At 46.2% G+C, this 21,809-nt stretch overlaps 1 protein-coding gene across 2 annotated transcripts in view; it reads left to right on the top strand.

Annotated features, from left to right (window-relative positions):
• Nucleotides 1-4,042: 4,042 nt before the first annotated feature.
• SNX19 (sorting nexin 19) overlaps nucleotides 4,043-21,809 on the top strand; it is a 41,204-nt gene continuing 23,437 nt past the window's right edge. Inside the window, exons 1-9 of one of the 2 annotated variants that reach the window (XM_071212431.1) lie at nucleotides 4,072-6,339; nucleotides 8,958-9,096; nucleotides 10,144-10,244; nucleotides 10,359-10,478; nucleotides 12,273-12,403; nucleotides 13,570-13,666; nucleotides 14,123-14,303; nucleotides 16,544-16,673; nucleotides 19,162-19,539. In XM_071212431.1, coding sequence (XP_071068532.1) covers nucleotides 4,648-6,339; nucleotides 8,958-9,096; nucleotides 10,144-10,244; nucleotides 10,359-10,478; nucleotides 12,273-12,403; nucleotides 13,570-13,666; nucleotides 14,123-14,303; nucleotides 16,544-16,673; nucleotides 19,162-19,288 — 2,718 coding nt within the window. In that variant the 5' untranslated portion in view covers nucleotides 4,072-4,647 and the 3' untranslated portion in view covers nucleotides 19,289-19,539. Of the gene's footprint in view, nucleotides 6,340-8,957; nucleotides 9,097-10,143; nucleotides 10,245-10,358; nucleotides 10,479-12,272; nucleotides 12,404-13,569; nucleotides 13,667-14,122; nucleotides 14,304-16,543; nucleotides 16,674-19,161; nucleotides 19,540-21,809 lie in introns of those variants that run through there. The other variant, XM_004453241.5, reaches the window with a different exon arrangement.

Here is a 21,809-nt window from a genome sequence, read left to right as displayed (position 1 = left end):
AAAGGCAAGAACACCGATTCCCAACTAGAGCCTCCACATTAGACTTCAGTTTCTTCAGAACTGTGAGAGTATAATTATGTGTTGCTGCTGTAAGCCACTAAATTTGTGGTGATTTGTTACAGCAGCAACAGGAAACTAATACAGGCTCCCACAGACCAATCTTTGACCACAAGCTTTTGTTCTTATGGCTCACTCACTCTCTCCCAGAACACCTCATACTATTGTTGCAACTGATTCTCTCTCTCCCAGCATCATTTCCTTTCCTATACACCTAGGCACCACGAATTTAAATTTTAACAAACTACCTTCTCAGGACTTTCAAGGTCCTAACCATGGGAGGCGGATTTGGCCCAATGCATGGGGCATCCACCTGCCACGTGGGGGGTCCGGGGTTCAAGCCCAGGCCTCCCGGCCCGTGTGACACACTGGCCTATGTGTGGTCCTGATGCACAAAGGGAGTGCCGTTCCATGCATGGGTGTCCCACGCGTGGGGGAGCCCCACGCATGGGGGGTGCGCCCCATAGGGAGAGCCGCCCAGTGCGAGGGAGGTGCAGCCCCCCCGGGAGTGGCACCACCCACGCAGAGGGCTGATGCAGCAGGATGACAGAACAGGAGGAGACTCGGATTCCAGGTGCCACTGACAGGAATGCATGCGGACACAGAGGAGCACGCAGCGGGTGGACACAGAGAGCGGACAACGGGGGCGGGGAAGGGAGAGAAATAAATCATAAATAAATAAATAAATAAAAAGTCTCTTTAAAAAACAGGACCTAACCACTTATCATCATCTCCCTTGATACCCCTAACCCTGAAACAGACCCTCCCTTGCTTTCTTCTACCACAGAGATTATTAAGAACCTCAGCTGAAAACATAACTTGCTAATATGCCTTGGTGCCACTCCCCCTCTAGCTGCAGGTAGGTTTTCAGTCCTTCTTGATTCTTTTGCATAACCTTCATCAACTTCTTTTTCCATTTGTCTCAGCAATCATTCCAAACCATCTCCTCCTTCTCAAGCTACCAGCCCATCTCTGTTGCTCTCTTCATTAAACCCCATTGTCTCTCTTTCTGAGAAAAAACTGGGGTATTGCATGAGCTGACTGGAACCTGACCTCCTGCTGCAGCTCCCCTTGCTCTCGATGTCTCAGCCTGATTCTCATACGCATGCTGTTGCCCTGTTGCCTCTGCCTAGAAGACCCTGCCTTCCTCTTCCCTCTTCTGGCTCTACTCTGCATTCGCCTGGAATACACCAACTTCTTTATTTTTCCAACTTAAGGGTGAGCTTTCTGTGAAGACTTCGCTGGCACCACCCATCTCTCCAATTGACCATACCTCCTTCAGGTTCCCATTGATTACACATGCTTCTATTGCAACTATCATAACATGGGTGACAATATTTGATTCCATTTATCTATTTATGCATCTCTCTCCTTTGACTAGGTTAAGAGTCTTTTTGGGATAAATTCCTGTATTTGTCTTGTTATCTCCAATACTCGAGCAGTATACCTGTCATGTTTGGAGAAACAGTAAGAAGGAAAGAAGGGAGTAGTGAGTAGGAAGCAAGACAGTGAGTAGTGGCCACACAGCCAACTGCCTCCACCACGTACACACACCACCACCACCACCCCTGCTCCAGCCCCGAGTTTGAACTCATGCAGGTGATTAATCTCTTTGGCATCTGAGGTCTGCTCCAGGCTCCCAGGCAGAAGCTCACACCAGTCAAAATGACATGTGCATTAACATGTCCATCTGAGAATCCTGTTTCATTAAATCCACTCAAGAATCAAGAAGGCACTCTTGGCTGCCTCCTTGTTTCAGACCATCTGGCTGGGTGGCACTGTGCCCACAGACAAGGTCAGTCCCGTACTGCCCTGGATGTTCTAGAGTATGCTGCAGAGTAAACTTTCTCTCTGAAATGACACTGGGAAGTCTTCAAAATCACCTTTTGTCCTGCCATTATCCACTTTTCTATTTGATTTCCCAACTGGGTGGCAAGAATATTTCCCCCAGAGCATCTCTGTGAACTTCTAACAGCTCCTGAGGACTATGTGGTAAAATGTGGGAGGACAAAGAGGGGCAATGTACACTTCTGGTGTTTCCTTTCTGTGGGAAGAAGAGCAGTGGTGAAGTGGCCTGCCCAGTGGAGACACTGACTAGCATTCTAGGTGTTCAGATCCTAAACCAAACTGCTTTAGATGTGATTAGTCACAAACTGTGTCTCACATCTATATGACGGTTCCCTTTACATACAAAAGAAATCTTTGCACCAGCAGTAGAAAGAGAGATGAGAAAGGAAGCTGGAATACAAATCTTGTTGGTGCAGATTTTGTTGGAATTTGCCTGAAGATTCCTTTAAACATCAGGGAAGTAATGATGAAAGGCTGCTTGCAGTGTAGAGAATGCTGAAGATGGCTAACCGTGAGCACATCTATGCAAACAATATAAGTTCTGGCCCAAAGAAGAGGATAGCTACATTGCAGACAGAGCTCATAGGGATGGGGGTGGGAGAGGAGCTGGCTTCATCTAATACTGGCACCAATACTCTTACCCACTGTTGGTGCCTGTCAGTTAATCTTCCAATAGGTAATTTTGTGCGAGTAGACAGCTGAAGGTAAATATACTAAAGCCCAAAACAGAACATATTCCAAAGCAAATTATTAGAGGCTTATTAGAAAACACACCTCTACCTTGCCTTCCTTTACTATATATTTGGGGAAGAGAGGGGAAGAAGAGATAGAGGTGGACAGAAACTTGCACCCTTGTAAAAGTTCCCTGAGCCATTGCAACCCACAGTGATCTTTTCTTCCCCTGAATACCTACATTTTGCATTTTACTATTATTAGATATATTTTATGATTACACAACTCATTTCTCCAATTAGTTGTTTCATATTCCTCTACACTCCCTAACACAGTGCTTAAAGAGAGCAGATGCCCAAAACATCTCATTGCTTGGGTAATGCCATCAGCAAATAACCCAAATCACTAATCTGATTTTGTGACACATTATATGAAATTTAAGGAATAGATGTATCTATTTGTATTTTGCAATTTCTGAGAACAAGTTGGGTGGGATGTGCATTTGTGGGTTAGCAAGTCACTGGGCTAAGTGAATGTTAAAATTTATCAGGCCAAGGAAAAATAAACTGATTAAGGGGTTTTATTCTACAATAAACTGATTAAGGGTTTGCCTAAGCACATAAAAGGTGTTTGCAGATTTACTAATTAGAGCCTGGTACGTGTGTTTAGATTTCCTAAAGGAGATGGAAGTCTTAGTCTTTGAAGATTACTAGTGCAAGCCTGCTTCGGGTCTGGTGCTACTTTGAGAACTCTTGCCACCCCACCCCTTGCCCCTTGGCGAGCACATGCTCTATCTCCCTGCAGACTCTACTCCCCTGCCCCTGCTACAGGTTCTACTCCTGTGCAGGCTCTTCTCGCTCCCTCAGCAGGTTCTATCCTGTGAAAGCTCTACTTGCAAGTTTTAGCTACCCCCACCTTCACCCTGCAGGATCTATCTCCCCTAGAGGCTCTACCTCACCTACAGGTTCTCCTCCTACAGGTTCCTACACCTCTACAGCTTCTACCACCCCTGCAGGCTCCACCTCTCCCGCAGGTACTGCCCTCCTTCTAGATCATAGGCAGGTTCTCCTCACCCCTCACGAGCTTTATCTTGGCAGTCCCCCGCCCCCGCAGGTTCTCCCATTCACCCTCATTTTCTACCATCCTCCCCGCGCAGGGTCGGCCCACCGCCCCCCAGGGTCAACCTCCCCTCACCCCGACCCCGCGCAGGTGCTACCCCCTCCGCAGGTTCACAGGCTTTCCTTTCTCCCCCACCCCCGCGAAGGGTTGGCCCAGGCCCCCGCAGATCTAACCCCGCCTCGGCCTAACCCCCCACCCCTGGCCCCGCAGGTTCTTCCTCGCGCAGGCTTTATCCCCGGCAGGTTCAGATATCAGTCGAGCGGGTGCCGCCACGCAGCCCTTCACCGCCAGGGGGCGCCCGCGGAGCCGCGCCGGGGTCGGGGGCCGGGGCGCTCTCCCAGCCTGCCTCTCTCGCGGTGACGTCGCCCGGAAGCCGTCGTCGGTAGGCAGCCGGCTGGCGAGCCTGACCGGAAGTGGTCGCCGGGCGCCGTTCTCCGTCCGCCGACGCTCCCGCGGTGCGGGCAGGGCTGCGGGCGGACACCAAATGCGGGCGTCCAGCGTCGGAAGCTAGGTCTCGGCGCCCGCCCCCCGCCGGGGTCCGAGCGGTCTCGGCCCGGCCCGCAGCGGCCTGCGGGCTCTTGTAAGTGCAGGGGGCCTGAAGGCCGCCGCGCCGCCCTCCCTAGGGCGGCAGAGCGGGCGTCCGGTGGGCGCGATGACAGCGCAGGGTTGTTCTTGAAAATAGCGTCTTTGCCGGAGGGGTTTAGTTCCAGGGAGATGTCGGCGGTAGCGAAGGGGAGAGACAGCTGCCCCTAGCTTTGCAGTGCCTGTAGAACTTGGAGGGCCAGAAGCCCCAACCTGCTCTTCCGAATAATAGCCCAGGTTTCCTCACAGCCAGGACACAGCTTAATGCCTCACTCCCTAACCCTGAAGCTCCTGTACTGTGAGTGCCGAGCATTCCCATAAAATAGAAAGAGGGCCGCTGTCTCTGGGAGCCGCCTAGCCTTTTCAGCCATGGAAGCAGAGACAGCACCCCCATCCCAGGACACCGCAGCCGGGTTCACCTGTAGCCTTAATAACCTGTTGAGTAGCCGGAAGCTGATGGCTGTGGGGATCGTGCTCGGCTGGCTATTGGCCATCCACCTCCTGGTCAACGTGTGGCTTCTCTGCCTTCTGTGTGCATTTTTCGTGGTGCTGGGAGGATGGCTGGGCCCAAACGTCGTCTTGGGGGCTTCGTGTCGCCTGCACCTGGAACGCTTCATCCCTTTGACGGTCTGCCCCCCCAACCCTGAGGCCGAGAGGCAGCTGGAACAGGAGATCAACCGCACCATCCAGATGATCATTCGGGACTTTGTGTCCTCCTGGTATCGCTTAGTGAGCCAGGAGCCAGCCTTTGAGGAAGAGGTGGAGGCAGCCATGAAAGGCTTAGTCCAGGAGCTTCGGAAGAGGATGGGTGGAGTGGACCGCCACGCTCTTGCCCAGAGGGTTCTCACTCTTTGTGGTTGTCATCTGCAGAGCTACATGCAGGCCAAGGAGGCCACTGCAGGGAAACAGAATGGTCCGGTTGAGCCATCCCAGCTCTGGGAGGCCTACTGTCGAGTTGTTACCCCACATCCTGCTGTGCAGAACTCCAACGCTGAGGTGGCTTATTCACGTGGCATTGTGAATTTGTTGCTGAAAGGACTAGTGCCCAAGCCCCACTTGGAGACCCGGACTGGACACCATGTAGTGGTTGAACTCATCACTTGCAATGTCATCTTACCGCTGACCACCAGGCTTTCTGATCCTGACTGGGTCCACCTTGCACTTGTGGGTATCTTTTCCAAGACCAGAGATGGTCCAGCACAAAAGACTAAACCACTCAGTCCAGCCAGTGCCCTGGAACAGCCCACAGTGCCCACATCTCTGCCACTGGCAGTTGAGGTGGAGAGTCTCCCAGACGCGAGAGCCCCTTCCCCAGTAGCAGCCCCAGTGCTTCTAACCTGCAGTGAGTCTGACTGCCCTTCAGGCCAATCTCCAGAGGTGGAAGAAGGCCAGGAAGCTGTAGAGGGAGATTCATGTGGGGTGCCAGAAGAAAGAACAGCAGGAAGCAACCCATCTCATTTCCTACAGCCGGATACCCGAGGCCCATTGTTCTTATGTGACGACTCAGAGCTGGAGTCCCCTCTGTCTGAACTGGGCAAAGAAACCATCATGCTCATGGCCCCAGGCAGCTTCCTCTCTGACCGGCTGCAGGATGCCCTGTGTGCCCTGGGGGGCTCCCAAGCTCTGGGGCCTAAGGACGATGGGACAGCTGACAGAACTGAGGGACCAGAGCCTGAGGAAGGGCAAGGGACGGAAACAGAGCAAGGCCTTCTGGTCTCCATGCTGAGCTCCTGCCCAGAGATTCACATCGACACAACAGACAAGGAGGTAGAGCAAGGAAATGTCTCCCCTCTGACAGCTTTGCTGGAGGGGCCAGAAAGGACCTGCCCCCCACGACCCTCATGCTTAGAGAAGGATCTTGCCAATGGTGTGAGCGCCCTAGATCCTAGTCTGCTCTCCTCCTCTCCAACCGGTTCTCTCACTTCAGCCACCTTCAGCTTTGAGTCCCTTGGCAGTCCAGATGGCCCAGTTGTCATCCAGAATCTTCGTATCACCGGCACCATTGCTACCCGGGAACACAGTGGCACTGGATCCCATCCATACACGCTCTACATCGTGAAGGTAACAGGATTAGAGCTCCAGTCACCCACTCTGAGCTGGGATTGGGTTTGGAAAGCAGAGAAGCATGCAGCTAATGGTTTCAGGGAGAGAGACTAATCTTGCTATGTTTAATTATCAAGCATCTATATATGAATAGCCTGAAGCCAATTTGTTAGGCAGAGTAGGCTCTTCTATACCCACACAAACAATCCTAGAATCTCAGGGTTTTTAGGATACTCGGGTGTGTTTTTCAGTGGTTCCCAAACCTGGCTGCACCTCAGAATCACTTGGGCCGCTTTTGCAATATACCGATTCTGATGAGAATTTTGAAGGTTGGGTCAATTTTTTTTTTTTTTTTTTTTCAATACATCTCCCCAGGAGACATGGAGGCAGTCTGGCCTAAGGGTGGTTTTGGGAAACTGCTGCTCTAGTCTTAACCACCTCTGGTTAGAGGAACTTGAACCCATTTCGGATCTTCTGTGCCAAATGGTTCCCATATATGTCTTTAAATGACTCCAGAAATAAGGAACTCACTACCTTCAGAGGAATAGATGGGTAAATAATCTACCTTCCTAGCACAAAGTACAAAAGATACTAGTATTTTCAAAAAGAAAGAAATTATCAGGGAAGAATTTGGGGAAGATAATTTTTGAGCAAGACACTATCTGTTGGATTTTACTTGCCTTCCCCTTAAGTTTTTTTCATTCTGAGTCCAAAAACAACCAGCATGTACAAGTCTCCATGTCATACTCCTCCCCATTAAATGCCAGTGCAAGGAAGAGGTGAACGATCTTTTCCTTGGTCTGCTTAACACAGCTGGAGCTTGACACTTGCATTTTGAAGAGTAACGTTAAGAATTTTGATGTATAAGACAAATGGGAAATAATTAGGAAAATATATACACATACACAAACTATTTATAAAATAGACAAGTTTTGAAAATACAGATGTCTGGTCATGCGACAACTCAGTCTAGCCTCAAAGGACTGGTATAACTTTGTTAAATATTTTGCCTGGCTTTTTGTCCTGATTCTTGGTTTCCATATGACAGGCAATTTTCTCACATGTATTATCTTGCTAGTTGTTTTATCTTCTATATATGATATATTCCAACCCTGACATTAAACAGCAATTTTTTCCACATTAGCAGGAGAAAAAACAATTTCATGGATAGAATTCTTTTAAGTTCATAGTCTTTCTCTATTTTGGGAAAGGGGGCGTGGGTTGATACATTTTGACACCTGCTCCCACTTATCTCCAAATAAGCATTAGAAAAGGACAAAATGCATACTGAGCAACAAAATAATACAACCAGTTGTGTGTGGTTTGAGAGTTTGAGTTTAAATTTTTATGTGGACATATTATAACTATGATTTTAAGTTGTATATAAATGTTATACTTTCTGATGGTAAAACTGTAGCTTTTTAGATGGAAGTGAAGGTCCCAGTACTGAAGAGTCCCTCAAGGAGCTCAGTAGTCCACAGAAAGTATCCTAATCCCAGGTTCTCCAAGTTTGAGAGCCCTACCCTGCTTTCCATCCATCCCTCTGACCTAGGTCTTTCCTTTCTAGTATTTGCCTGAGGGACCACTTGCTTGCATCAGCGCATAATGAGAACCTCGCCTTCTCTTTCTCTAAAATAGTTGGCAAGCTCCAGCCTCAATTTCTACCAACAAAAAGATAGTTGTTATTTTCTTTTGTTTTGTTCTGTTTCCCAGCATTTGCCCACAGTATGATACCTCATTCAAATAGTAATTGTAAGCTACTCATAGTAAGAATGAGCACACATGTAGTTTTCTCCCAGCACTTCATTATCTCTTTGAGGTGCTCTTTCAAAAGGTCTTTCCCTATATTGAATTGGAGCCATCATGCTTCTCAGGGTGTTTGTCCTGTTCTTCAGGGACATACAGTACAAGTCATCACTTTCCACATACTAGCCCTCCAAGCAATAGAAGCAAACTGACCCCTTACAAGGTCTCTAGTCCCCAGGTGACTTATGATCATGTAAATGTGCACTTAGGAAAAAAAAAACTAATTTTAGCTCTAAGTATAACAGGAAGATTCATCTACCCAAAACAAAGCAAAAACATATCCTTTATGCATTCCAGGCACAAATAATTTTCATTCATCTGCTACTTTGGATTATTTGTTCTTCCCTCGATTAATACAGATAGTCATTGATTAAGTTTAATGGCAAATGATTAGCCTCTTATAACGTTATAGCCTCTATAATTAAGGCACAAAAGAGGTGGGATCACTTCTATAGATGTATAAGATTTGAAAAATCCCTCTGGGATTTAAAAAAAAAATGGTTATGTAACTACTTTTATAAGTAAAGAAAGTTGCTGAGAGAGGGAGCGCTTTGGGGAAGGAAGTAGAAGTAGGGTGCAGTAAAGCTCATTTCTGACTTTCTGGTCCACATATATTAGGAAGTGCATCTCATTCTTTCATTCAACCACCCTTGGAGTTTAAGTTATTCATTATAACCTATGGCAGTAATCCCATACAGTAGGTTCTAGAATAAGATAGGAACATCTCCCCTTCATTTCTTCTTGCTGTGTGACCACTGAGCAAACAGGGTAAAGCCAGAAGAGAAGATTGCCTAAAGCTGGCTTATTCAACTAATAAACTTATTCAACAGTATGAGACAGCCCTGGACAGTGAGAACAGCAGCAGCCTGCAGCAGCTGGCCTACCACACTGTGAATCGCCGCTACCGGGAGTTCCTGAATCTGCAGACCCGTCTAGAGGAGAAGCCAGATCTACGAAAGTTCATCAAAAGTCAGGAGCATCCCCAGTCCTAGACTGCCTGTTTGCTTTTCACATCTGGCCACCCTGATCTGAGAGCTTGGTGGCCTGGTGGTGTGTGGGGGGTCGGGGTGGGGGAAGCACGGCCTTGAAAGTCCTGAGTCCGGGTTTGCTTCGGGAGTTTGGGGTTTCAGTCTGGACATTGTGGATCTCATCCTTTCTGAGGTAGCCCTTTACCACCAGATGCTTGATTCTGGAGCCCCATCTAGTCTAAGCTTAAGAAAAAAACATTCAAATCACCACCTGTGTCCATGCGGCATTGAGAAGAGTTAAATTAATTTTCCAGATCCATAGATTAATCTCTTAAGTATTAAAATGGTATCCAGAAATCCTTTGCCACCTCTTTCAACAACCAGGCTTTTTTGTCTGCTGTTTGGTACATTTAGCGCTCAGGGAAAATATGATAAAATCTAACTCTGGAAGGAACCTAGTCAACAGCTGCTGAGGTAAAAAATAAAAATAAGAAGTTCTGATGAGCACCCAAATAAACATTTAAAAGGTTTAGTCACAAGTTGTGGATTTCCCCTGTGTGTTTTCTTTCCCAATAACAATAGCAAGAATTGAGCCAAACTTGAATTTGTATACCAGGATCTCTTCTCAGCACTTCATGTCGATTAGTTCATGAAATTCTCATAATAGCCTGTGAGATAGGTACTATCATCTTCATTTTACAGGAAAGAAATGAGGTCAGAAATTAACTTGCCTAAAGTCATTGTTTTGTTAGGGAGTGGAGGCAAAATTAAACCAAGGCGGTGGGGCTGGAGAGTCCCCTCGTAGCCACTGTACTGTGGGTACTGTGTGGTTTATTATACCATGTATTGACATGGATGGTGAGAGTAGGTGGTATGTATCATAGCCCTGGGGCATGTTTGCAACTCCTGCAATTGAAAAATCCCAGGGATATGGATCCAACAGTTCTGCTTTCTTAGATGTATAATGTGTTTTCTATGGAATATACTTTTCCATATCAGCAAATGTTAAGCAAATAACCCTTTTGTTGTTGTATTTTTTCTTTTTCAGATGTGAAGGGTCCTAAAAAGCTCTTTCCAGACCTTCCATTTGGAAACATGGATAGTGACAAAGTAGAAGCCCGGAAGAGCCTCCTGGAATCATTCCTAAAGGTCAGCCTCCTTCCTCGGCTCTGCTGTCATTTGAACCAGACTTCTAAGCCAGGGTGGAGAGATCTGGGGACTACTGTCTCCCTCTAAAGTCCTTTTTGTGTCTTACTTCTGCAGCAACTATGTGCCATTCCTGAGATTGCTAACAGTGAGGAGATGCAAGAGTTCCTTGCTCTGAATACAGATGCTCGTATTGCCTTTGTCAAGAAACCGCTCATGGTCTCCAGAATAGACAAGGTACCAGGGCCAGTATGCCCATCTTTAGTTTGAATCTCTACAGGTAGAATCCATGCAGCCAGATGGAGGCAGTACTTGAAAAAAAACAGGGCAGTGAGATGGTTGGAGGGTTGAAAGAAGCAGCCTAGAGAATCCTACAGAACATGGACTAGAAATCCAAGACCTGTTGCCAAGCTTAGCAAGATGGTTAACTTGCTAAATTACAGTGAGTAGGTACTGGGAAACAGTGGTCCTGAGGCGTTCTTGCACGCGGCTCGTAGGGATCTGGCTCGTGTTGTTCTGGTGGATGCATGTCAGGATCACTCTGTACTTCCACAGACAGGCAGGCACAGGAGAGTCCTGGAGGTGGAGGTCATCCCCAGTGTTCCTCACTGAGGAAAGAGAACCCTGAATGGGAAACCAAGCCAGATCTAGATTACTGTGTCAGTGTAGTGATTCTCCTTTGGAGGTAGAAGTGGGTATTTGTTTAGCATGTTAACGGGCTTGTAGGTTGCTGTTACCAGCCATAAATCAGAGTCTCCAGAGCAGAAGACGGAATGTATTCTGAGAGGCTCGAAAACATCGACTCATTGGCAGGCAAGGGGCTTCTCTCTTTTCTAGACTTCAGGCAATAAAGTAGAATTTCACATAGTGTGTTGTGTTATCTGGGGAAAGCTGTAAACTAGGAAGGATTGGATTCAGTAAAATCTCTAGAGTCCCATGCAGTTCATTTGTTGCTTGACTGTGTCTATACCTACTTGCTGGAGGCCTGTTTTGTGCCAGAGCCTGCACTAGTGGCTGTTGTTATAGCAGGGACAAGTCAGGCGGGTCCCTCCCCTGAGCAGGGTAAGGACCACAGTCCTGCGAGCCTAGAGCACAAGCTCTGTGTCAGCTGCACTATCCACCTTCATGTCTCCTCTATTTTCTCCCTGGGCTCTTATCCCCTTAGCCTGTACTAAAGACTAAATTGGCCATTTCAGGCTTGTCTTAGCTGTACTAGCAACCTGGGAAGAATTAACACAGACTGAGTTAGAGAAGGAGCATAGCTTCTCTGAGGCCAGCAGCATTCATTTGCGAGAGGCACCAAAGTAAAGGAAATGTTTCCTTCCATTTCTTTGATATTTTAGGATGGGTTTTTTTTTTTTGTACATTTTCCTTTTTAGAAAATGTCTCTACATCGTTTCCCTGTTTAGAAAAATAGAGATAATTCTTCAATGAAGGTTATTTTATTTGGGCTAAATAAGCTTTAGGTCTTTATGAGGCAAGAGGCATTATATAACAACTCCAGATACCTTAATTTTGATCTGAGTGATTTTTGTATTCTGTACCTAAAGAAGAGAAATTCTTTTGTGTTAATTTCTCTGAGCATGTTTTATTATATATGCCACGACTATATTCTTATCTTCTTCACTCCTCCCTTTCTTCATATACTCTTACCTTTTTTTTCTTCCACTTACTCAAATTTTGGTGAAGGTGTTATCAGTTTAAGAACTAAAAATCAGTCTTTTACATAAGAGAGAAGAAAAATGAAAATGGAAAGTTATTTCACCAGCCTGCAGAATGCCTTGATTTCCATTTTTCCCACTCTTTGTTCTGGCGGCTTTTCCCATAGTGATGTTTGCCTTGTTCTTGAGGCCACGGAGAAGAGAGAAGATAGTGGCCCCTAAGCCGCTGGCTGGCCTCTCTGACTGTCCTGTTGGCGGGCATGATTCTGTTTGTCCCGATGGCACAAGGCTCCGTGAGGTCACTGCTTGTCCAGCCGTTCCCGACTCAGGACAGAGGTCCTCACTGACCCCGCACCTCTGGCCTCTGCAGATGGTGGTGAGTGCCATCGTGGACACCTTGAAGACAGCGTTTCCTCGCTCTGAACCCCAGAGTCCCACCGAGGAGCTGAGTGAGGCTGAGACAGAAAGCAAGCCTCACACAGAAGGCAAGAAGACCAACAAGTGAGAAGCCCCTCTGTCGCCCAGGGGCCCTTTTCCAATTCTCATGTTGATCCCCAGCACCCAGCCAAAGCCCCTTTCCTCTCTCAAGCCCTGGAAGGGAGGCAGTGAGTCCTATGTCCCAGGCTTTGTGCAAACCCACAGGAGCCTGTGATGGTGCACAGCAGCACTGTTGACTGTTTGCTCTTGCCGTGGGAATCCAGGGCCCAAAATAGCCAGGGATTTCGACTAGAAGGAAAATTCCAGAATCTGGATATTCTCCCTGCTCTGTTTTCCTGGGAAATTGAGCCATTTCTTTCCTATTAAGAATTAAGGCTTATATCTGATCTCTGTTTGCCATCATTTCTGGAAATCTTGGCTCAGAAATCGCATATACTAGCAATAAACAGGAAAGGGAGAGAATGGAAAGCTACAGGGCCTATTTTTGTAACGGGATGGTTGCTGCTCCCTCCTGCACTAGGCCCAGATGTTCCCAGCAGCATTCCGAGCCAGCTGTGGAAGGCTACTGCACTTACCCTTTTTGGAAGCATCGTCTGTATCTGGGCCATTACTGAGAGAGAGGGAAGGTGTGGCTGTGTGTCTGTCCTTTTCTCTGTCTCTGTGTTCATGTTTCATGGACCAGCCACAGCAGGCCCACAGTCCTTAGCTTTTCCTTAGCGGACCCATATTTTGCAGGTGGCCATGATGCCTGTGCTTATGAGAACCCTATTCCTGGAAGCTGGCAAATCCTTTCTGGTTTCATGTGGAACACAAGGGGAGTAAATGCAGGTGTAGGAAGGGCACCAACAAAGAAAACTAAATAAACCCTTGGCCTATGCCAGCTGTCTACTTATTCGTCAACAAATGTTTAATGAGTGCATACTATGTGTCAACCACTCTTCTAGCCTGTGGGTATACAGCTATGACAATCTGGTCCTCTTTTTATTGCTGGCAAAAGCCCTTTCACAAATGCATTCTAGAGGCAGAGTTTAGAACAAGAACTCTGGAGTTGCCAGATACACATTTGAGGGCAGATTTCAGGGCCCGGTCTTCCCTGGCAACAGTAACCACAGTAGGCTCCCAAGAGTAAGTATGGGTGTTCCTGTGTTGATGTTTAATGCTTGTCAGCCCTTTGTGTGGGGACCAAGACCATGAATTACGTTCTTTTCCTGCTCTCTGTTTGGTACCAGGTCCAGACTGAGGTTCTCATCCAGTAAAATTGCTCCAGCCTTGAGTATGGCGGACTCACACGAGAAGGTTCTCTATTGTCTCCGAGAAGGCAATGTGGTAAGAACCCACACCTGGAGAGCTTTAGGAATTAATAGATGTGGATCCTGCAGTTGTAGGCTGTGAGACATTCTCCAAAGCCAGGAAGATCTTAGATGCCCTACCAAAAACTTTACCAGCATCCAGATTGCTAATGTTTATGCTAAAAGTGTATTCTCCAGGTGGTGTGTAACTCCTCTGAGTTTTGGGTTATCCAGTTGGATTGGGATAATAGATGACAGGATGAGAAAGAAAGTCAGTGGAAGAAAACAGAATTGTTTGCTGCCAATGATATAATCTAAAGGCAGCCTTGTTTTACTTGCAGTTTGGGTAAAGGATAAAAACTTTCCTGAGGCGGTTCCATCGTCGATTGGGTTCTATACCCATGATACTTTTGCAGGGGAGGAACCCAGAGTATTTATTTGTCATTCTAATTGCTGCCTTCTTTATGTGATGTGGCTCTGGCTATTTCTTCAGGAGCCAGAGATCCTGTCCCTGTCTGGGATGGAATCCTTTATTGAAAAGCAGAGCAAGTTACTAGAGATGGATCCAGAGGAAGCCTCCAAAAAAGATCCTGAGCAAATCCCTGAAGACTGTGTGGACAGTGGCTTGTCAGAGGCACCTGTGCCAGCCCAAGACCTTAGCACCAGTGATCCGGGTAAGTGACAAAGCCTCTGCTCCACGGAGAAGGAAGCAGGGAGCCCGTCCACATGGGGCTTGTGATCTTTGGACTTTGGATTCCATTTCATTTCTCTTCAACAAAGCAAGCTGTCCTGAGCACTGGTGTGATTATCTTTGGCATACTTTGGCTTCTGTTGGCTCACTCCTTTTAGCTAGAAATTTTCTTCCCCTGTCTGGGTCTGTGATAATGCTGTCCTGGTGTTCTTTCTGACTCCTTTGGGTTCCCTTCTCAGTCTCCTTTGCTGATTCCCTTATTAGCCTCCCAGGGCTTCCTGGTGGGCTCGCTCTTCTTACTCTTCCCCCCTGGATGATCCCATCTTCTGGCGACACCTATATGTCTTCTCCCAGATCGGTACATACAAGAACCTTCTGGAACTCTCCATCTGGATGTCCTTTAAGGCAACTGAAACACAACATGTCCAGCATGGGATTCATCTTTTTCCCAGATCTATTCCTTCTTCTTTATTTGCTGTCTTATGCCATAGCAAATGATCCCACCTAGTTACCCAAAGTAGAATCGGGAGGTAGAGGAGATGAGGACACTGTGGTATTCCTCATGAGCATTTGGGGCAGGCCAGGTTTGTCGCTTCCCAGCAGATGTGCAGATGTGTTCTGCAGGCGAGAATGTGGGCACTCTGGATATTAGCCAGTGTGGTTTCTGAGGTAGGACTTCCAAGAACTTTGTTTTAGTCTACCAAACCAGAGGAATCCAGCTGGGAGTGAAAGATCATAAAATCTTGGGATCCGAAGGAAAAAATGAAGCTGATTTCACCATTGTCCTGCAGGTGCCTATGAAAAAATCAGCTGACCCCTCCTCCACAGACCTTGGTTTAGTGATGTAGAACTGGAGTTTAGCCCTATCCCTTGTCACACATCACTGGTCAGTCAATGAAATGATCTGGTGGCAAATACACCAGGGAACTTTAAGAAATTATAAAGAAGTGGGTAATGTAATACCATTCTAGCCAAAATCAAGGCTGGAACTTTGAACATCATATCTCTAAAGTGATGGGTTATGCCTGAGCCTTACTGTCAGTTTGGAGAGACTCAAAAGTCTGAAATACTCCTATGATGGGGAGTTACCATTTTCTTCAGGAGAATTTGGTGTCTTTGCTTTCTGGTTTTTACTGTCATGACTAATTGTCGCCACATGGTGGCAGCTCCAGGCAAATGCTAGACCCGAGAAAATAATGGAATCGAGAATGACTAAGGCCCGCGATGCTGCTGTTCCCAAAGGAACTAAGTAGCCCATTTCTGAACAAATGACTTGAAAGCAAGCCCGTTAGCTTCTGTGTCCCCTTAAAATACAGTTCAGGAGAAAAAATCTGTACTGGACAGGATGAAGAGGGAAGTTGGATTTAATTCTAGTGGATCCGTCAAATCTGAAGTCATTCACATTTTAAAGAACTCTTAAGGGAAAAGTGTGGGGAGGGCCGGCACAGAGAATACCCACTGGCTGTAGACTAACAAAATTACTGTTGATGATTAATTATAATATTCATCACAGCAATAGCACCAAATACCTCAGATTCATTCTAGAATATTCTGTACTCCTGGAAGTTCACCCAGGCAGCAAATCAGAGGTACCATTGGACCCCCTGAATATGGTTAGAAAACAGATGCTTCCATCTATAAAATACGTCTCTTCAGGAAATATAAGCTTGGCATGGGCATAAGCTTATTGGTGGACCTTCCCATCTTCCAAACAGAAAACAAATCAATAATTCTCAAGGCATCTTACTACTGATGTGGTAGAACCCATGTTATTTCAAAATCAAAATGAATCCCACTCCAGCAGCTCTGTAACAGAGGTGCTTTCAAAGCAAATTTTTACCCAGAATGAAGCCCAAATCTGTTGCCTATAGCACTTCCATGTCGCTTTCTGGGGTGAGTTGAATGGGAGAGAGAAGACTTGGCCTTGCCAATTCCAGGTAGTCACCAGCGGGGAGCATTGATTTGGAGCAAAAGGTCTTCAGAATTATGCAGAATCTTTAAAAAAGATAAACATCTACCAAGTGACAGAATATCAGAAACAAGAACAAAAAAATTTAAAAAGCCTCACACCAAACTTTTTAGATATGAAGTAAACATCTCTTAATTTGTTCCAGAAGGGTTACAAAAATCCAAAGTTGAGAGGGCCCAGGTACAACTGTGTGCCCTGAAAGGCATTCAAGTATGGAACTCTTCTGGTTAGCCTGTCCTGCATTTTTTCCCCAGGATCAGAAACAGAGTTAGCTGACACAGCCCTCGATTTGGTGCTCTTGCTGCTAATGGAACAGTGGAGATGGCTGTGTACTGAAAATATGCAGAAAGCACTTCATCTTGTCTTTGGAACCCTAATTCAGAGGTAAGACTACTGAGTTCTCCATCACATTTGAACATGAAATTGGACAGGAATTGGATGTGATGCTGAAGTCTTCACTAGGAAGGGTAATAAGGATAGTGTCCAGGGTACCTGTGGCTGTGAGGTGTCCTCTGTTTTAAGGGTGCAGACCGCCTGGCTAGTATCAAGAGAGCTTTCCCCAGCCACTCTGTTGCCTAAGGTTTGAAAATGGCTAGTTCTGTCACGCTTCGGCATACCTCACAGAGCTACGAACAGTGCTTGTGTGGTCTTTTTTTTTTTTTTAAGGAGGTACCAGGGATTGAATCTAGGATCTTGTACATGAGTAGCAGATGCTCAGCCACTGAGCTACACCCACTCCCTTCCTGTCGTCTTAAAGTATTTAGCTGAACCTCTTCTACCTTTGGACCAATTCTCCACACAGTTATATCCCCAGCCCTCTTTTTTGCCATGGATATTTATTTTTTTTAACAGAGAATCTATAGTTATTGTAATGATGAAAGATGGGAAAGACAAGGTTAAAACAAATCAGTGTTGTTGAAATATGAACTGTTTCTCTGAAGCAGGGGTTTGTAAACAGTCACAACTGAACATACTAACACAGGATAATAAAGACTAGAAGGATACTAGGATTCAAAACAGATCTTGTCATCTTCTGAGAACTCTGCAGAGACAGAGTCTTCAGTTCCTAACTCTCTCTGGAACTAATGCAAGCCCAGTAACCTGAAGAAGGCCTAAGACAGTCTCTGAAGGCAGGCACGAGCTTAGGCTGGGGCCACTCTAGCCTGGTCCCTCCCTCCTTAGGAGACACCCCAGCCAGTCCCAAAGTGAGAAGCAGCCTGATCTCGACCTCTTCATTAGCAGGTGCCTGATGCTAACAGGCCACTCAAGATATGAATCTTTTAAAAAAATAATTGTAAATATCTGTCCATAATCCGCTAACAACATGTGAAAAAAGCAAGCCAGTATCAACAAGCGTCTAATTCTCCCTTCCCACACTCATTTACTTTGGATCAGGGAGGCTAATTTGCCTTAATAATAAAGACTTAGGGAAAGAAGAAGGTGCACATTTACGTTTACTGAGTGCTTGTCCTATGCCAGCACCTCTGTGTGCATTTTTCTTAATACCAGCAAAATGAGGTGGAGATACCCATTTTAAAGAATAGGAATGTAGAGCTTGGAAAGGTCAACATGTCCAAGGTCATGGTAACACAACTGAAATAGAAGTGGCTTTGTTTGACTCTGTCTTAGTTAACAACAGGAATTCATGATCTCATGGTTTTGGAGGCTAGATGTGTGAAATCAATGTCTCAACAGGCTGTGCTTTCTCCTGGAGTCTAGCCTTCTGGTGCTGGCTTACCGTAATCTTTGGGGTTCCTTGGCTTGCATCTCTGTCTCTGTCATATGGCAATCTGCTGCTTTCTCTGGTTTCTGGCCTCATTGGGCTTCCAGCTTTAACTTCCATGTCCAGTTTCCTGCGCTTGTAAGGATTTCAGTTATGGATTAAGGACCACCCTGATTCAATTTCTTCTCATCTAACTAGGATCTTGGAAGAGATCCTAGTTACAAACATGTCTACACCTAACTACTAGCAGCATCTTAGAGGTCCTGTTTAACGATGGGCTTACAAAGCCAGAACCAGGGCTTAGGGCTTAGGACTTGCACTTGTCTTGGGTGGGGACATGACTCAATCCCCTGTATGCCTTTTCCCGTGTATTATTGCCCTAAGGATCATCTCTGAGGGGCACACATGTAAAATCCTGACTGGTTTCTGTGCCTTCAGGCTTTCCCCTGTCCCTAATCCATCCTCTGCCCTGTCATCAGTGTTTTTTTTTTTTCTGAAAAGCAAATCTGCTCCTGTGTTCTCCACTTAAATCCTCCAGTGGTGCCCTACTGCCTCCAAAAGCTATTTCTCCAGTATGTTTCCCAGAGTTCTAGGGTTCCTCAGAGATGCTTCTGAAGCCAACTTAGAGGGAAAAAGGGAAAAATTGCCCAACTAAAGCAATTCCACTTTGTTCATTTTAAAAGACTGGGGATCTAGGTAAGGTTAGGTTTGAAAAAGGGGCTCCACTATTAAAAATACACACATGCGCACTCAAAGACACGCATTTAGAGTACGAAATTCCACCTGCTTCCTTTCTCGGCCTGCTCTGGGGCCAGCCTTATCCCCAGTCTCCCCTGGAAGCTCTTCTTCCTTGCTGGAACGTTCGGTGCTGCCTCCTCCTGCAGGCCTTCGCACTGCTGCTGTCGCTTGCTGAGCAGCCTTTCTCTACTCGGCCTTCCCCTACTCCCTCCAGATATCCCAGACTTCCCCTCTTCTCTTCTGCTTGGCCTGCTGCTGAGCTTCATTCAAACACGGGGCATTAAATGCCATTTATTCTGTGAAACCTTTGGCATTCTCTTCCTTTTTCTCTCAGAATTAATCTTTACTCTCAACGTTTTGATAATACCACTTACCTCAGTGTATTATAAATTATCCATCTCTTTCCATTAGGCAAGTGGTCTTCAACCAGGAGGTGATTTTGCCTCCAGGGGACTTTGGCCATATACGGAGACATTTTCAGTTGTCACAGCTGGGGAGGAGGAAGAGGGGCAGGATGCAACTGACATCAGTTGGATAGAGGACGAGATACTGCTAAACATCCTACAAAGAACAGGACAGGACAACCCCCCCCACCCCAACCCCACCACCACACCAGTGAGATCTCATGCCCGAAATATCACTGCTGCCAAGATCGAGAAGCCCTGCCCTAGAGCATAAGCTCTTTGAGGGCCAGAACTGGCTTTATATCCCAGAACTTATCCAAGTTCTGGGACATAGTTTGATGCTCATTAAGTATTGGGTAAAGAAATAAACATTTTTCTTCTCACAACCTTTATACTTGAAAGTCTGTTCTCCTTCGATTTTATTTGGTCTCTTGAAATTGTTGCTGATTAGGCCTTCATTTCCATTCTCCCTCTTGGGGCTTCCCTGTGCTAGTCTTCCGAGTGCTTTCAAGAATGGAAAGACCCTAAAAGTAGCTAGTTGTGACATTTGGTTACTCCTTCCTTCTTGGAGTCATTTATAGGATGAACTTGTTTCTGGACCCAAGTAATTATTCAGCAAGAGCAGGGAAGTACAGATGGGTCAGAAGAAATCCATATATAAATCAGGTAGGAAGAAATTTACTTGAAGTTTGAATAACTTAGAATTGTAGGGAAGTGGGTGTTGCTCAAGTAATAGGGCTTCCGCCTACCATATTGGAGGACTTGGGTTTGATCCCTGGGGCCTCCTGGTGAAAAAGAAGAGAAAGCATGCCTGCACGGTGAGCCAGTGCCCATGTGGCAAGCTGAGTGCCTCTGTGGTGAGCTGAGTGCCCGCACAGTGAGCAGTGCGCATGCAAGTGAGTCACACAGCAAGATGATGATGTAACAAAAGAGAGATGAAGGGGAGAGTCAATGGTGAAGCATAGGAGAGACCAAGAACTGAGGTGGCACAATTGACAGGGAGCCTCTGTCCACATCAGAGGTTCCCAGGATCGAATCCCAGTGAATCCTAGAGGAGAAAAAATGAGAAAAGAAGACAAAGAGAAGTAGATACAGAAGATCACACAGCAAATGGATACTAACAGCAAAAACAGCAGGGCAGGGGGGAGGGAAAGGGAGAGAAATAAATAAATCTTTATTAAAAATTAGGAAAAAAATAAGAATTGTAAAGGGCTTGGGCCAGCAGACAAAAGCGAAAGAAATGTATTGGGGAATGAGAGAAAGATAACTGAAGAAGTACTATTTCACATAGCTTAGGCCATATAGGCCTAAGGCAGGAAAACTGAATACAAGGGAAGTGTAGGCTGTGAGAATTCCATGCAATTGGAATTCTTTACTTCCATGCAATTGATTATAAATTCTCCCGTGATAGGAAGGGTACAAGAGTAAGGTGCAGAGAAGGGGCTATAAAGAAGTAATTCTACTGTGCTCTCTTGTCGCTAAGTTATTCCTTGATATGACTGGTAGGAACCTATTGAGGCTGTTGTGTAGCATTCATCCCATTTTACCTGAAAATACTAATATCTTTTTATCCACTGCGGATCCATCTTGGTTTTATTCTTTATTCAGTGAAATAAATGTTAAGGGATGGTCAGTAGGTTGCAAAGCAGACACGGTCTCAGCTTCCATATATTCTACAGTTTAATGAGGGTGAGAACTGAAGTGCAGGGCCCACACAGCCTCACCCCGATCACAAACTAAGATGTGGTGGTGCCAGAAGCCAGCTGGGGTAGTGTCCACATTCTTACCCATTACGGCACGTGGCTGCAGTGCCCTGGGTCACCTTGCTGAGCCCGGGCGTCCTCAGGTGTGAAATAGGAGTAGGAATGGTTTCTATCCCTTTTGGTGCATAGAACCTGTTTGGTGAAGGGAAGGTCTGAATATTTGCTCTTCAGAAAAGGCAGGATCAGTCGAATGCCTCCACCTAGTAGAAATGAGTTCGCTTTTTTATGCCTTCAGTTGCCCCACCCCACACCAGTCTCCCTATGCCAGCTGCCACCTCACTATGTGCCTGTCTCTCTGAGCTACACGGAATAGGGCTTCTAAACAACAGGGGCTTTGTGAGGCCTTCTGGGTTGTTAAAGCAGCAGCCAGAGCATTCCCATCGGTGACCTCAGGAGGCAGGGACGGGCAAGCACAGGCTAAGTCCGTAGCTCAGAAGTGTTTTCCAGGTCACTGGTGCTTCAGGTCACATGGAGTGGGAGTGGGGAGGTATGCTGGAATCACGTAACCTCATTCTGAGTGAGAAGAGCTGATATCACGGTGGGGTCCTCATCTTACACTCCCACTAGAACCATGCCTCTGGTTGGCTGGATAGACAGCTGTCTAGCAGGTGAAACTAGCACAGCCATGTTTGGCTCATGCTGTAACAAATAAGGAATTACTTTCTTTTCTCTTTACCTTTTTTTTTTTTTTTAATATAGTGGCATCTCTAGTAAGGGAAGGAAAGTCTGAGTGTATTTAGTAAATCCAAACGAAGCTAATATGAATATCATGCAGAAACAGAATTCTGTGACCAGTTAAGTTTTGGAGAACTCTTTGTCATTGCGGTCTATCAATTTCATTCCTCGTAGATATTTCCGGGTGGTACTATTTTGCGTTTGCTCAGTTGCCTCA

Source organism: Dasypus novemcinctus, chromosome 27, assembly GCF_030445035.2.
Source record: "Dasypus novemcinctus isolate mDasNov1 chromosome 27, mDasNov1.1.hap2, whole genome shotgun sequence".
In the NCBI taxonomy this organism is placed as follows: domain Eukaryota; kingdom Metazoa; phylum Chordata; class Mammalia; order Cingulata; family Dasypodidae; genus Dasypus; species Dasypus novemcinctus.
Note: the sequence above shows the minus strand (reverse complement) of the source record. Positions and strands in the feature narration are given on the sequence as shown.